General features: G+C 42.8%; 1 protein-coding gene across 5 annotated transcripts in view; it reads left to right on the forward strand.

Moving 5' to 3' along the window:
- svild (supervillin d) overlaps window positions 1-17,179 on the forward strand; it is a 116,011-nt gene that overhangs the window by 23,597 nt on the left and 75,235 nt on the right. For 4 of the 5 annotated variants that reach the window (XM_014158664.2, XM_014158666.2, XM_045702581.1 and 1 more), the window contains exon 2: window positions 8,982-9,523. The exons of the other annotated variant lie outside the window; for it this stretch is intronic. In XM_014158664.2, coding sequence (XP_014014139.1) covers window positions 9,159-9,523 — 365 coding nt within the window. In that variant the 5' untranslated portion in view covers window positions 8,982-9,158. The remainder of the gene's footprint in view (window positions 1-8,981; window positions 9,524-17,179) is intronic. 5 annotated transcript variants of the gene reach the window in all.

Consider the following 17,179-nt stretch of genomic DNA (forward strand, 5'->3'; position numbering starts at 1 on the left):
GAATGAATATGGCTCAAGACATGATTGGACACTATTAGGCCATAACTATTGAGCTTCAAAGCTCTTCCTCAATTTTATAACTGCAAAGCATTTTCACTCAACAGATATTCCAGACTTTCCAAAGCATTGGGCTTTGCATCTGTTTCAAACAAAAGTGTTTACGTGCATGTTAGTGCATCGCTTCACTTTAAACCAATTAATTGTCAATTGAGTGTTTGTGTTATGAACTACACTTGGTCATTAGCCTAACATGGTAATTGAGTGTCTTGTTAAAAAGGTATTACCAGACACTTACAGTGAGTCAGCATTTAGGGCCAGTGTTCATTACATTGGTGCTGCGACTCCTGTCATTTAGAGACTGATGTCTTGCAGTAGCTGTGGTTTCTGTGGTATATTTTAAAGGGGTAGTGCAACTAACTGATAATCATTTGATAGATGAACTGACAAGAGCTTGTGTACAACCAGAATTGTGCCTTTTTGAATAGATACCCCAGTTTTGACATTCCTTTTAACTAATTCCAAGAGTGTTACTGTCACATGCATACTGTCAGAAATGCATACAGCCAAAGCAGTTTTTTCCCTTGCTCCCAAATTGATCCAAGGGTGGTGGCTGCATTCCTGCCCCATGTTCTTGTGTGGACATGCGAGTTCCTAAAGAATCTGAAGACTAATGGACTACAGGTCAGTGGTTTGGCCCCTGAGGCAGCTTATATGCCTGGGCCTTGTCCCAGACTATAAAGAATGAACACATGAACTTGTTCATAAATGCAGCTAAACTCCAAGGTCCTATGTGTGGTATGTTTTTCCAAAGATGGCCCGTTCTTCATACGTTTAGATATTGACACCAGTGAGCTGTGACGAATGAAGATGAGGTTCAAAAGGTGGACTAGGAAATGGGATCCTGTCGTGTTGTGACCCCCCTCCCTTCTACGGTTCTTGTTGTTGTATGAAATGGTGCTGTTGCATGAGTAGCTGGTGAGAAATTTCTTACAACACTCAGCTGTTGTAATCCGTAAATCAGCTGTGATTATCATGAAGAGCATAGTTGCTAAATCATCGCCGCTGATAAATCATAGCTGCCCCCCTCCAAAAAAGTGGGAGAATCTGAAATTCCAAAAATGTCATGGCATGAGGCCCCTATTTCGTTAAAATGTTTGAGTCACTGAGATAGAATAAGGCATAAGCCATAGCAAAATGTGTATAATTGCAGGAAATTTGCTTTAAAACTGGAAATTCTCTCTGCCCCATGGCAAAATGTGTAGAATTGCAGGAAACCAGCTTTAAAACAACCAAATGTCTCCAGCAAAGAGGAGAGCCTCTAAAACCGCACCATTGGCCACAACCAACCCCCCCCTCCCTCCTTTGCACGCTGCTATGGTCCTTAACCTCGAAGACCAGTCACTAAAGTAGCCTGATCCTGTCCCTTTTTCCCCCACCCCCTCACACACACACTCATGTCGACAGTCCCACTGTCACCTGCACCTATTAATGTACACGGTGAACTATGAATTCTGTATCTGCTTTGTAAACTTTCAAACCAGGGAAGGGTGCATTGACAGCAGTGGTGGAAAAAGTACCCAATTGTCATACTTGAGTAAAAGTAAAGATACCTTAATATAAAATGACTCAAGTAAAAGTGAGTCACCCAGTAAAATCCTACTTGAGTAAAAGTCTAAAAGTATTTGGCTTTAAATGTACTTAAGTATCAAAAGTAAATGTTATTGCTAAAATGTACTTAAGTATCAAAAGTATAATTCATTTAAAATTCCTTATAATAAGCAAACCAGGCGGCACCATTTTCTTGTTTTTTTAATTTATTTACGGATAGTTAGGGGCATGCTCCAACATTCAGACATCATTTCCAGACGAAGCATGCGTTTGGTGAGTCCGCCAGATCAGAGGCAGTTGGGATGACCAGGGATGTTCTATTGATAAGTGTGGGAATTAGACCATTTTCCTGTCCTGCTAAGCATTCAAAATGTATCGAGTACTTTTGGGTGTCAGGGAAAAAGTATGGAGTAAAAAGTACTTTAAAATATATATATTTTTTAAGGAATGTAGTAAAGTAAAAGTTGTCAAATATAAATAGTAAAGTACAGATATATAAAAAAACTACTTAAGTAGTACTTTCAAGTATTTTTACTTAAGTACTTTACACCACTGATTGACAGCACTTTATTTGAACCTCATGTAGGTTCAAGTTTTGATCACGCGGACTGGAATATGTTCAGATCAGCCTCAGAAGACAATATTGACCTATACACTGACTCGGTGAGTGCGTTTTATAAATTAGTGCATTGGAGACGTCGTACCCACTGTGACCATTAAAACCTACCCTAACCAGAAACCGTGGATGGAAGGTTGGCATTCACGTAAAACTGAAAGCGTGAACCACCTAGAAAGAGGTTTGGAGATATGGCTGAAAGAGGTTTGGAGATATGGCTGTATATAAACAGTGTAGTTATTCGCTCCGCAAGGCAATAAAACAAGTGAAATGCCGGTATAGGGACAAGGTGGAGTCGCAATTCAACGGCTCATACATGAGACGTATGTGGCAGGGTCTACAGGAAATCACGGCCTACAAAAACAAAAACGTCACGAATACCGACGTCACGCTTCCAGACAAACTAAACACCTTCTTTGCTCGCTTTGAGGATAATACAGTGCCACCGTCGCTGATCGCTAACAAAGACTGCGCCCCCCCCTCAACCGCAAGGCTCTCCAGAGGGTGGTGCGGTCTGCACAACGCATCACCGGGGGCAAACTACCTGCTCTCCATGACACCTACAGCCCCTGTTGTCACAGGAAGGCCAAAAAGATCATCAATGACAACAGCTAGCCGAGCCACTGCCTGTTCACACCGCTACCATCCAGAAGGTGAGGTCAGTACAGGTGCATCAAAGCTGGGACCAAGAGATTGAAAAACAGCTTCCATCTCAAGGCCATCGGACTGTTAAATAGCCATCACTAACTCAGTGAGGCTGCTGCCTACACTGAGACCCAATCACTGGACACTTTAATAAATGGATCACTAGTCACTTTAAACAATGCCACTTTAAATAATGCCACTTTAGTAATGTTTACATATCTTACATTACTCATATCACGTGTATATATACTGTGTTTTATACCATCTACTGCACCTTGCCTATGCCGCTTGGCCATCGCTCATCCATATACTTATATGTACATATTCTCATTCACCCCTTTAGATTTGTGTGTATTAGGTAGTTGTTGGGGAATTGTTAGATTACTTGTTAGATATTACTGCACTGTTGGAACTAGAAGCACAAGCATTTCGCTACACTCGCGTTAACATCTGCTAACCATGTGTATGTGACCAATAACATTTGATTTGAACTGTATTTTCAATGGCTGATTTTAAAGCCTATTTAGAGCACAGGCTATTGAGTTCTCAACTCCATGTTGTTTCCCTATGTGAATCATCCGACCTGTTGGATTTGTTACAGGTCAAGAAGATAAGGCGACCGTAGATAAATGTTAGGATGGGATGTCATCGTAAAAGATCATGGGGAAAGTCTCTTCCCTCAGAGTCAAGGTTCTTTAATCCACTGGGCTGGAGTAGTATCTACCCTCATGTGGCATACGGGCTCCATAAGTGGATGGACTCTTTAAAAAAAAATGTTTTATTGAATGTTTAAAATGTACAATATAGTTGCAGTGAAGCAACTCAACAACTACATCACATTAGTCATCTAACAGACTCCCATCCAGAGCGACGCACAGAAGCAACCAGGATCAACGCCCTGCTCAAGGGCATGTCGACAGATCTCCCACAAGGTCAAAAAGGTGGACTCTTATAACTGCTGAGATTTGCATGTGATGGGCAAGGCTGCATGCTAGTGGTCTGTAACTCGGGAAAGAAAAAAAGAAAACATCATGATCATGGATTGAAGTTTGTATGTGAGGGGAAATCTGCCATTTGAACCCATTAAAAACCAGTGCCCCCTCTTTACCCAACACCCCCAAGACCGAGGGTTTTGGAGAGTTGCCTAGCTTATGGTGAATATAATGCTGCCATTTAATTGTGCTTTTATGAAAGAGGATATGATTCACAGTCAGGAAGTGACATACTTGGACATTGTTGAGACAGAGGTTCCTCTCAAGGCCCACAACCTCTCCCCTGCGGCAAGGACATGTCAGACCTCACTCATGCTGTCAAACACTGGATGTGGACTTTGTTTACATGGCATGGTAGAGCCATATTTACACATCCAATCTGGACAAGCCTAAATGATAGAGTGATTGACTGGTATTGTTTAGAATAAAAATAAATAGTAATACAGTAATACTATCTTCTTTTGCAATACATAGAAATGCCATGTTTTGGGGTTTTATCTCTTCGGACACATTGACTGTTGTCACTCAACAAAACCACAAAACAAAGATATGTGGTTTGAACAGCCATTACTTCATTGAAATAGATGAGGTCTGTTCTATTGTGAGTTTTTCTTCTTTAATCAGCCTAACATCTGTTATTTTACAGGGACATTACTAGTGTCTCTCAGACACTGGCTTATTGAGAGAGCTTCTCTGTGCCTTTAGCTTTGCATGTTCCCACATGCTCTCCAGCCATGGTGCAACTTATTTTTTCAAATACCATAAGGTAAAGGGTAATAAAAAAAAATTAAAAAATGTTTTACATGTCTTTGGGTGAGTTCACTGTTCCCTAATAGGGGTGATAATATCTTCAGTATGACTCACGACTTTGATTTTCTTCTCCTTGTTCGGTTGAAATAACAAAGTCGGCTTCCAAACAAAGCAGGCTCTTTGTTTTCGATCTGCATGATCAAGCTTTAGTGTGTTATTCAAAACTCCTTTTATAGGTAGTGAGAGAGTAATACAGAGTGGACTCTGGGATGACTTTGTGAATTACGTCAGTGTATTCAGAGGCCCGAAATCAACATTGAAACCTCAAGGGAAATGTTGCCTTCATTAGGAGATTTATAAGCCTATGTTTGGGATTGATATTGGGTGAGTTAGAAACCAATGGCCGCATGAGTTTTCGATGCCCGGAGACTATCTACTCAACTCAGGTCAGGGAGAATCCCAGGGTAGTGAGGTATGAAGCGAGATGAATTAGCAGGCTAACTTGGGTCGAAGCAACTCTTGATTTTTATCTGGTGCTCAAACAAAGCTGAGCTTAAAGGAAACTCCATAATACAGTCCTCTAACTGGCCCAGCACCGAGAAGAGCAGTGGTCACCTACCTTTTCTGAGTCAAGATCCCTTTCGCAGTCAAAAAGCAAGCGGAGATCTACCGCTCCGATTTAATAAACAATAAATCATGACTAAAAAAATGTAACATTAACCTAATAAAAACAGTTCTCTAGGAATGAGGTTTGTGCAGTAGGACTAATACATTTATCACAGCATATTGGCTATATGCCTGGCCTGGGCTGCCAATATTATTATTCTCAGGCAATAGTATATTTCAAAACTTGAGCTTTGATAACAAAATAGATAAGTTGGTGTAGTGCTCGCGAGGCACAGTTGTGCATAAATTGAAATAATATTTTATTTTACTAGACTGATGGGACTTGCATCTGATATTCATTGTGCTTTCAAGACAACTGTAAACTTTGAATTCGAGTTGTACCTCATCCACATCTGCCTCATGCACAAATTCACATTGTTTCTTTGACCAGATAAAGTGAAATATTCCTTGATATTAAAACAGACATGACGAGCTGCTAATGATAGTAATACAAACACAGGGCTATCAATACACTTGGCTACTCATTAATTGCAGCTGCAGCGCCAGTGGAAGTAGGGAGAAGCGTGTTTTTATGTTTTGCAATAGTGTTGAATAAAAACAGCGTTGACAGTCCTGAATAAAAACTCACTCATCAACACCGCAGATATTTGCTGTATTCTCTGACAGTCTCTCTCTGGTCATGGTTATACAATCTCACGTAGGCTAGTAACCAAACTTTGCTGTGGCCGGGGTCGTGGAAGCTAGTGGCACGGTGATTGGAGCTATGCACAGTAAGCGCACTCGATTTAGCCGCAAATCTCCCGGTCCGCCAGGTAGGCAGAGTTTGTATTTTGGTTTCTCAATCGACCGGTTGGTGACCGTTGAAGTAGAGTTTTCTTTATCATCAAGAAAATCCAATTTTGTTTCCCGAATATTCCATCAAAAGTTGGAGCAAGTTTGTAAACTCATAAAGCCAAATAACCCCAGGGATTCCGCTTGTCCTTACATCATCACAGGCTAGAATGAAACATTGAGCAAGGAGTGGAAGGTGCACTGCTTCAAATTGATTTCGCATTTATTATGCTACAGCGCCTTCATAAAGTATTCATACCCCTTGACTAATTTCACATTTTGTTACAGCATGAAATCAAAATGTATGCATATCTTTCCCACCCGTCTACACACAATACCTCATAATGACAGGGAGAACATATTTTTAGAATTTTTAGCAAATTTGTTAAACATGTTAAATATAGAAATATGTCAATTAAATGAGTATTCACACCAGAGTCAATACTTTGTTGAAGCATCTTTGGCGGCGATTACAGCTTTGAGTCGTCTTGGGTATGTGTGGATCAGCTTTGCACATCTGGATTTAGGAATTTTCTCCCACTTCTTCCTTGCAGATTTTCTCAAGCTCTGTTATGTTAGATGGGGAGCGGCAGTGAACAGCAAGTCTTTCCACAGATTTTCAATGGGATTCAAGTCTTAGATTTGGCTGGGCCACTCAAGGACTTTCTTGTTCTGAAACCATTCCAGCGTTGCTTTGGCAGTATACTTGGGGTCCTTGTCCTGTTGGAACCTAAATCTTCACCCCAGTCTAAGGTCGTTTGCACTCTGAAGCAGGTTCTCGTCAAGGATTTGGCTCCATTCATTGTTCCCTCTATCAATACCAGTCTCCTTGTCCCTGCTGCTGAAAAGCATCATCATAGCATGCCTTTTTCCAAACTCCAGGCCTGCTGTCATGTGAAAAGAACATGTTTTCACTTTTTCATTATGGGGTATTGTGTGTAGATGGGTGAGAAAGAAAATCTATATCATCATCCATTTTGAATCCAGGCTGTAACACAACAATATGTGGAATAAGTCAAGGGTTATGAATACTTTTCTGAAGGCACTATAGGTCACTGAATGGCTGGTTGTAGTGAATGTCTCTCCGTAGCTAGAGCCTGGCAGCAAATCCTACACAAGGTCAGCTAATAGTTTTCATCCAGCAGATTTTCACAGTATGGGTTTGTTCGGCTGATGTCTTCAAGCTGTTCCAGTGGCGCTATTGTGGTCCTCATTGTTCCAACAACAGTTTGATAGGTGGAGGTGGATGAGGTCAAGTTAGACACACACATGCTTGCTCACACACACATTTGTTGTGTAATATTTCCCAGCCTTATTTTTGAATGAAGGGGGGGGGCCTAATTTCTTCGTCCACTATTTGGCTCTGCAGATGGTTGGTGTACATTGGGAGATTTATGAACCCCTGTCACCATTACAGAAATGGTCCCCCCAAGACTGAGCTAATTTACTCTAGTAGTGCAGGGAATTGCCAGGGACCTCGCGGTATGATATTATCACGATACCTAGGTGACGATACGATATGTATTGCGATTCTCATGATACTCATTATTCTATATATGTATTGCGATTCGATGTTCCAAATATGTTGCTCAACATTACAGTATCTCTGCTGCAGAGGGACAAGAGGGCCATGAAAAAACAAGTTTTGATCAGTCTTGGAAATAAAAGTTCTGAGAACAAATGAGCTCCCTATTTAAAAAGATGGAGAATTAGCTATGAAGGAAAAATACTGGAGTTTTGGTGCGGGTACAGCAAACTAGAGCAAAAATTATATTGTCAATGCGGTATATTGTCAAAAATAATATCCCAATATATAACTATCGATTTTCCAATATTCTATAGTCTGACACCCACCTCTTCTGTTCTCCCCCTTCCATCCACTACCTTCTCCCTTCTGCAACCCCTCTCCCTTTCTCTTCTTCTCTGTCATCCGATCTACTTTCTTCTGACTCCCCTTCCCCTCTTGCACAACCCTACCCCCACACTTTCTTCCCCCCTCTTTCTTCTCTCCTGTAGAGTCCTTGCCTCTCTACTCTCCCCCTCTCTCTATTACCCCCCCGACTAAGCGCCATTGAATGTGCAATCCCAGATGTGCTAAATTACCCCTTGCCCCTTTACTGTAGGGATCCCAGAGCGTCACGTTAACCCCCAGTCCCTGCCCCCACTTCTATAAACATACCTCCACATACCCATTACTTTCTCTCCAGCTCCTGGGGTGTTTTTGTGCTTTGTGTATAGTGTTCTGGGCATGCCGATGGTTCACTTGGTTGTGTGGATTTTTACTGGTGTGAGTTTATTTGCGTCCGTAATTGTGGAACGTCTCTTAAGCCAAGTGGCTTTTGCTGTTTTGGTAAGCCTGTGCAGTGCTTGCCGTAGTAAACATGGAATGATTTGTAGCGTTGGATGCCTTTCAAGTCCAGATTAAGCGAGGATATTTGCCTCCAGTTAACTGAATGTTGAGAAACTGTAGATTGAGAATTTCTGTTGGACGGCTGTTTTCCCACTCTTTTTCTGATTCTCTGATTCTCTGATTCTCTGATTCTCTCTCTCTCTCTCTCTCTCTCTCTCTCTCTCTCTCTCTCTCTCTCTCTTTTCCTCCATGTGAGGGGATTAAATATCCTTGAGAGGTTATGTGAGAGTCTCGGTGCGGCAGTCTGCTGTGGGGCCTGTATTGTCTTTGAGCTGAGTTGGCTGACTTCACTCTCACCGGGGGTTCATTAGCTGGGGTTGGGCTAGGCAGGGTTGGGCTCTTGTTTATCCAGGCAGTTCCATCCAGTTCCCATTGCACCCAGCAGAGACCGCATATATCCTAATGGCCCAGTCCTGGTGATTTTTGTTAAGTGTTTGGAAGTCTCGCATAGCCTTTTCGCTTGTTGCAATACAAATGTTGTCTCTCTTGATTGTTTCAACAGTGAGATGATTTTAATGAAGTGGTCCATCATCCTTCGAGGGGAGACCAACTGCAAAACCATCAACGTCTGAACAACTATCGTGACTCCTTTTGATCTGGTGGTGTCCAGTGGAGAGGAGGCTCCTCAAACCCCCGGATATTGAGTGAAGCGAGAGGACTTAAAAGGAGGCACAACAAAATGGATGCCGTAGACACCATCCAGAACTCTGCCTTGGAGACCAAGGCTGAGCGCATCGCCCGCTACAAAGCCGAGAGGAGGAGAGAGCTGGCGGAGCGCTACGGAAACACAGAGGAAGCCGGCTCTAAATACACCAGGAGGGACAGGAAAGCTGGTGAGACTTCTGAGAAAGAGAAGCCGGAGGACAAAAGCTCCAAGTCCGAGCAGACGTTATCTAGCCGGGCCTCCAGGAGTAGGATGGAAGACCGCGAAGAGTCTGTTGGCAGCGAGTCCTCCCAGGACACCGGGGGGGATGAAGAGGCCCAACTGGATACACCTGCCCCCTCAAAGCCTGCTGCCACCAAGAGGCTTAACTCTAATCACAGGTGAGTCCAGTCAACTCCCCCTGTCCACGCCTAGCTCTTTTGCAGCCTCCACCCGCCTGGTTTCAATTGACAGTTGTTCTGCCAGAGGGTTGGACGTTGCTATAGGGGCCTAAGGGGAAAGCTGCCATTGTCAGTGGTTCATCACCATACACCCCATCCTTATTAGAGATCAGGATAGGTTAGTCATGCTGCTATCATATCACTCCTTTTTTGGAGGGAACCATTCTGGAATGTCCAGAGATGGACAAATTCAGTCAGTTGGGAAATGGCACATATGCCAAATGCTTTTGCTGAGACATGTTTTGCTGCGTGTTATGACATCTTAGCTTCTTGTTATGGTTCAATTTACAGCTATTCGTCGGAATGGGAGTGTTTTGGCCTTTTTGAGAATAAACCAACATGGAAATGCTGCATAGGGAGTGGAGATTTGGGAGCAAAACTCATTCACTGCCAACAATGTCCTCGATGTCTGCACATGGATGAAGCAAAACATGTCCTTTCCTCCATTTGGGATCTTTTCCCTGTAATCATCCCAAATATTCTGCCTAGTGCGCATAAGCCTGTTGGCTCCTGACAAGCAGCTTGAGGGGATGAGTGTAGCAGAGGAGGGGGAGATGGACAGAGTGAAAAGAGGAGAGAATGAGTGAGAGTACGGGGTTGAATTTGAATGAGTTAGAACATGCACCGTAGTTTGTGCCAAAGCTTCCAGCCCTCTCCTTATTGAACTAGATAAGTCTGACTGGCTGCTCGTCAGATCTTATCGTCTCCTTACTACATGTTGATTAGGAAAGGCATGCACTCATTGTATTATGTTGCAATGCCCTCCCGGAAGACCTGTGGCATTTTACATGTTTCTTCACATGCAGTCAAAGTGTTGTTATGTGGAGATAATATTCAGCTTGAGGGTGTTGTCGCGCTTGCGTGTCGCTTAAAAGTCTTATCGCACATTCTGACCTAATCGCCTAGTCTCCTTGTGGCCCATGCTGTTGAATCAAATTTTATTTGTCACATGCGCCAAATACAACAGTGAAATGCTTACTTACAAGCCCTTAACCAACAATGCAGTTTTAAGAAAATCCCCCCCCCAAAAAAAAGTAATAGCTAAGAATAACAAATAATTAAAGAGCAGCGGTAAAATAACAATAGCGGGGCTATATACAGGGGGAAACGGTACAGAGTCAATGTGCAGGGGCACCGGTGTCGAGGTAATATGTTCATGAAGGTAGAGTTAAAGTGACTATGCTTAGATAATAACAGAGAGTAGCAGCAGCGTAAAAGAGGGGGTGCAATGCAAATAGTCTGGGTTGCCATTTGATTAGCTGTTCAGGAGTCTTATGGCTTGGGGCGTAGAAGCTGTTTAGAAGCCTCTTGGACCTAGACTTGGCGCTCCGGTACTGCTTGCTGTGTGGTAGCAAATAAGTCTATGACTAGGGTGGCTGGAGTCTTTGACAATTTTTAGGGTCTTCCTCTGACACCGCCTGGTATAGAGGTCCTGGATGGCAGGAAACTTGGCCCCAGTGATGTACTGGACCGTACGCACTTTATTTTATTTTACCATGTAAGTTGACTGAGAACACATTCTCATTTACAGCAACGACCTGGGGAATAGTTACATTGGAGAGGAGGGGGATGAATGATCCAAATGTAAGATAGGGATTATTAGGTGACCGTGATAGTATGAGGGACTGCTTGGGAATTTAGCCAGGACACTGGGGTTAACACCCCTACTCTTACGATAAGTTCCATGGGATCTTTAGTGACCACAGAGAGTCAGGACACCCATTTAACGTCCCATCCGAAAGACGGCACCCTACACAGGGCAATCACTGCCCTGGGGCATTGGGATATTTTTTTAGACCTGAGTAAAGAGTGCCTCCTACTGGCCCTCCAACACCACTTCCAGCAGCATCTGGTCTCCCATCTAGGGACCGACCAGGACTAACCCTGCTTAGCTTCAGAAGCACTACCCTCTGTAGTGCCTTGCGGTCGGAGGCTGAACAGTTGCCATACCAGGCAGTGATGCAACCCATCATGATGCTCTCGATGGTGCAGCTGTAAAACCTTTTGAGGATCTGAGGACCCATGCCAAATCTTTTCTGTCTCCTGAGAGGGAATAGGTATTGTCGTGCCATCTTCACGACTGTCTTGGTGTGCTTGGACCACGTTAGTTTGTTGATGATGTGGAACTTGAAGCTCTCAGCCTGCTCCACTACAGCCCCGTGGACGAGAATGGGGGTGTGCTCGGTCCTCCTTTTTTCCTGTAGTCTACAATCATCTCCTTTGTCTTGATCACGTTGAGGGAGAGGTTGTTGTCCTTGCCCCACATGGTCAGGTCTCTGACCTCCTCCCTATAGGCTGTCTCATCGTTGTCGGTGATCAGGCCTACCACTGTTGTGTCATCGGCAAACTTGATGATAGTGTTGGAGTCGTGCCTGGCCGTGCAGTCATGAGTGAACAGGGAGTGAAGGAGGGGACTGAGCATGCACCCCTGAAGGGGCCCCCGTGTTGAGGAGCACTGTGGCGGATGTGTTGTTACCTACCCTTACCACCTGGGGGCGGCCTGTCAGGAAGTCAATGATCCTGTAGCTTAGTGATGAGCTTTGAGGGCACTATGGTGTTGAATGCTGAGCTGTAGTCAATGAATAGCATTCTCATATAGGTGTTCCTTTTGTCCAGGTGTGAAAGGGCAGTGTGGAGTGCAATAGAGACTGCATCATCTGTGGATCTGTTGGTGTGGTATGCAAATTGAAGTGGGTCAAGGGTTTCTGGGATAATGGTGTTGATGTGAGCCATGACCCGCCTTTCAAAGCATTTCGTGGCTTCAGACGTGAGTGCTACGGGTCGGTAGTCATTTAGGCAGGTTACCTTAGTCCCTGTGCCCAAGAACGCTAAGGTGGTCTGCTTGAAACATGTTGGTATTACAGACTCAGACAGGGAGAGGTTGAAAATATCAGTGAAGACACTTGCCAGTTCGTCAGCGAATGCTCAGAGTACACATCCTGGTAATCCGTCTGGCGACGTGAATGTTGACCTGTTTAAAGGTCTTACATCAGCTGCGGAGAGCGTGATCACATAGTTGTCCGGAACAGCTGATGCTCTCATGCATTTTTCAGTGTTACTTGCCTCGAAGCGAGCATAGAAGTTATTTAGCTCATCTGGTAGGCTCGTATCACTGGGAAGCTCTTGGCTGTGCGTCCTTTTGTAGTCTGTAATAGTTTGCATTCCCTGCCACATCCGACGAGCATCTGAGCCGGTGTAGTATTATTCGATCTTAGTCCTGTATTGACACTTTGCCTGTTTGATGTTTCGTCTGAGGGCATAGCGGGATTTCTTATAAGCTTCTGGGTTAGAGTCCCACTTCTTGAAAGTGGCAGCTCTGCCCTTTAGCTCAGTGCTAATGTTGTCTGTAATCCATGGCTCCTGGTTGGGGTATGTACGTACAGTCACTGTGGGGACGACGTCCTCAATGCATTTATTGATAAAGCCGGTGTCTGATATGGTGTACTCCTCAATGCCATCGGAAGAATTCCGGAACATATTCCAGTGTGACACCGTAACATTGTTTTTGTTTGCAGGTGCTGGAGCGGGTGTTAAGTAAGGCAGGTATGTTGTTATGCTCAGATGTTAGGGTCGGACTGGTTTGCACACATTCACTGAACCCTCTGACTGTGGTTGTCTAAAAGTGGAATGGTTTAAAGGAAGCCATTAGTTATCTTATCTGTTCTGGAATAGAAGGTTAAAGACAGTCATGCTTTATTTTTGTGTGCGGGTGGTAGGGCTGACCCCATTTAGTCGACTGGTCGATTGTTTGGTCGGTAGACTGTTGGTGGCCCAAGATATTTTTTTTTAAGTTGAGCGCTGGCAATATATACAGACATGTATGGCATATGAGACACCTGTCTGATTCACGCCTGTCTGGTAGGACTAATCCATTGCAAAAGCGGGGATGGTACACTAGTATCACCAGTAGTACATTTAGCCTACCCTTAATTCCCATCATTTCTAATCATTAATGCTTGTTTGGTTATGGTCATTCCTGTTAAAGCCTTCAATATATTATTATTACAGTCTTGCCGTTGTCATTGTAGGAGTGGACATGTTGTTTTCAGAGCGCACCACCTAGGATACAGTTGTGAGAAAGTTTTGGTTGATTTCATTCCATTTACCAGTTGTCAATTTATGAATTGTCTTTTGTTTGGCGCACTCCTGTCAATCTTGAGTAAGGACACGCACCTGATTACACACGGAAGTAGGCCTAGGCTACCTGGCCTGCGTGCAAATGTAGACCTATAAATGTTCCCGTTTGGGGATCTGATACTATTTCTGATTGTCTTAACTCTCCATCACTGTGGAGCTTTTTCCTTTGCCTCAAATGTCAAGAAAACAAAGTCTGTTTTTACTTCTATTGAGAATGACAATAGTTCCTCAATGTAGCCTATGTGAAAAATATTTACATCTCTCTCCCTTTTAGATAACCGCTCAGAATGAAAGGGGGAAAAAATCATGCTCTGACGTCAAAAAATACCTGATTTACTTCTTATCCCTTGCGCAAATAGCCTACAGCTGTGTCTGTCTGTCAGGAGCTCACTGCGGTGTGGAACTCTGAGGGCCCAGAATTTTTTTATACAATGTTGCAAGTCTGCTAGCACAAGTCTGAACCAAGTTAGTAGTTGATACAATGTTTCAATTTCTTTGCAGTGATTTATAGGATATTTATTTTTATCAGCATATTCCCCATTGTGGGCTGCAATGTTTGCAGGCTGCAATGTTTGCAGGAGGTGGAGATCGGGAACAGGTTTTTTTCTTCTACTGGTTAGGCTATATTGATCTCTGGCTCCCTCTTTAGTCATTTCTGTGTCTTCAATTTTATTTGCAGTGCTTAAAGCCTCAGGCAAGCTCAGTAGCCTACATATAGTTGACTTTATTCAAACAGGTTGTGTCTATATATTGAAAAATACATGTTTAAACATTTTTACCAATCGATTGGTCGAAAGAGCAGATGACTCGGTCTACCAATATTTTTTTTGGTCTGGTATAACCTAGTGGGTGGGTGGTCAAACCGCTCTTCCTCGGCCAAGTGTTGTTTTGTGCTGTGTAAACCCATGCAGTGCTTGTAGTAAACGCCAGTAATTGTGGTGTTGGAAGTGATTCAATTCCAGATTAACCAAAGACACTGGCCTCCAGGCTTAGCGGTAAACCGTATTTTACTATATACCAGTATTGATACATGGACAGGTTTGGATTTTTACTTTACCTTACATAACGCTATTTCAATGTTTGGTTTGTTAAATATAATATAAATGTAATAATAGGCCGAACTATATGATGACATTCAAAATGATAATCATCCATTCTTACCGCCAGTAAAAGACTGCTAACAGTTGAGAACTGCTAATTTTCTAGCAAGAGCTTCAGCCGCGCACATACTTTTTTGCCATTAATATTGCCTGTTAGGCTGCACTGTTGCCAAAAGCACCCTAGAAATTGGCACAATGCCCCTTGTGGCGAAAATAAGAACTGCCAATGAATCCATTGAAAATAATTTGGTCATAGAGAATAATTATTCGGATAAAGGAAAAGTGACTTTTTCCACAAAATAGAGGCTTACAAAGACAAAACAAATGTGGTACACTGGAAATGATAACTAATTAGTGAAGGAAATACAGAAATGGAATGCTGAATAATATTTGGTTCAAGTTTTGATTGTTTTATACTGTTCAATCAGAAGAGGGGGAGCCCCATTTTTAAAACCACTTAGAATATATATAGGTTCCACCCTAGGGTCACGCACTACTCATGAAGCATATTTAGAACTTGTATTATTCAAAACATAAAATACCATCTCAAATTTGAAATATCTTGATATGATATTTTGGCCATATCGCCCAGCCCTACCTCCAGTTAAGTATTATTTTTCAATAGTAGTTTAAAGGGATGTAATGATTCACTGATGCTCTGTTGAAAATTGTGTTTTACTGGACTTAAGCTACTGGAGACGCAACTCTCATCTGGCTATACATTAGGCTACTTGCTGAATGGGACTTACAATAGATTTGATTTTTCAGGTTCACCAGCAATAGTTTTTGTAGTTTTGCTTTAAACAATAAGTGTATATATGGCCATTTTTAGATATACAGGGTAAAGTTGATAATTTCGTAACAAGGACCACAAATATTTTGCAGGCGCCCTGCATGGCCAAAGCGGGAGGAGAAAAGAAACTCACTAAACTTCCAAAGGGTCAAAACCATTACATTTTGAGATGTGGGGGGGGGCGGTGAAATCCAGAATTGTGCTATAAATATTAATTGTCATAGCTAATTTGTTAATAATACATATTGGTACATTACTAGCTTAAACATGATTAGTGGGTGATGGTGATTTCAGAACCAAAGTGGGGGGATAAAAAACAGGCTACATTTTACCCCATAATCTAGTGGTTAGTGGGATGGTAGATGCCTAGTCTCCCTTATGGCTCAGCTCAGGTGCCTGCATAGTACATACATCGTTTACACGTTTATACACACACACACACACACACAGCTCAGACTGAAACTCTTTGTAAAAGCTCAGAGGCCCAGCAGATTTTAATTTAGAATGTAAAATGAATGTGTTTATGCAACATGTTATCACCGAATCTTTTCAACCTAAAACGTAACGTTCCTGCATCTTATCGGAGCTCATGTATCTAGATGCCTATTGAATCGTCTTGAAATGGAAAGATGCACATCCCTAGTATGTCATTATTTATGTCTGTAGGCCTAATATGTTGACAAGACTAAACTATCTGCAACGTAGCAGGCAGGTCACCTCTTTGGGACTTCCTGAAGCAGCGGAAGAAGAGGATCTAGTAACCTCAAAGATCTGGGCCCATTTTCACAAAGAGTTTTTGTGTTGCAGAATCAGTTTTGCCTTTCAGATTATAATAAACAGGGAGGACCTGATCTTACTAATCTTGAGAATATCTTTGAATACGGGCTCAGTAGTATTGGCCATTGACTTTCCCCCTCTGAGATAATACGCAGCATGCTTAGTCACGAATTAGCCTAATTTTCAAAAATCCCTGGGTACTGCTGCATCCTCGCTAGTAAAACCCATACGGAATAAAATTGACCTTTCATGCATGTTCAGGGCAATAATGAATTATTGAACATTTATCCAATTTGCATTCCATTTCATTATCTAAAAATGCCCCTCCCCTTTTCATTCACTAGGCCAGGGTTCTCCAACCCTGTTCCTGGAGAGCTACCGTCTTGTAGGTTCTCCAGGAACATGGTTGGAGAGCCATGCGCTAGGCCCTTTTGTACTAACACAATTATCATTCAGGCTTTGTGACGGTTATCGAAGATGGTGTCTGTCTGGTAGCTGAGAGCATCACAATCTCTGCGTGATCCATAGAGACGAGTGTTTGAGTACCCCCGACAGCACACATTTTGTTTGTATCTCTGGACAAGCACAGCTGCTTGCTGTTGGGGTTACTCGAGGACCGGAGTTGGGGAAACACTGAAATAAGTGTTTGATTTATGACTTCTTGGTTCACTCTGGCTGTCTGTTTTTCTTCACATTCTTTCCTACTTCCCCTCATCTTTCATTCTCCGTTATTCTTTCTTTTTTTCTCCTTTTTCTTCTTGTTCTTCTCTGTTTGGACTCTAGCATGGA

The sequence above is a fragment of the Salmo salar genome, chromosome ssa19 (assembly GCF_905237065.1).
Source record: "Salmo salar chromosome ssa19, Ssal_v3.1, whole genome shotgun sequence".
NCBI classification, from domain to species: domain Eukaryota; kingdom Metazoa; phylum Chordata; class Actinopteri; order Salmoniformes; family Salmonidae; genus Salmo; species Salmo salar.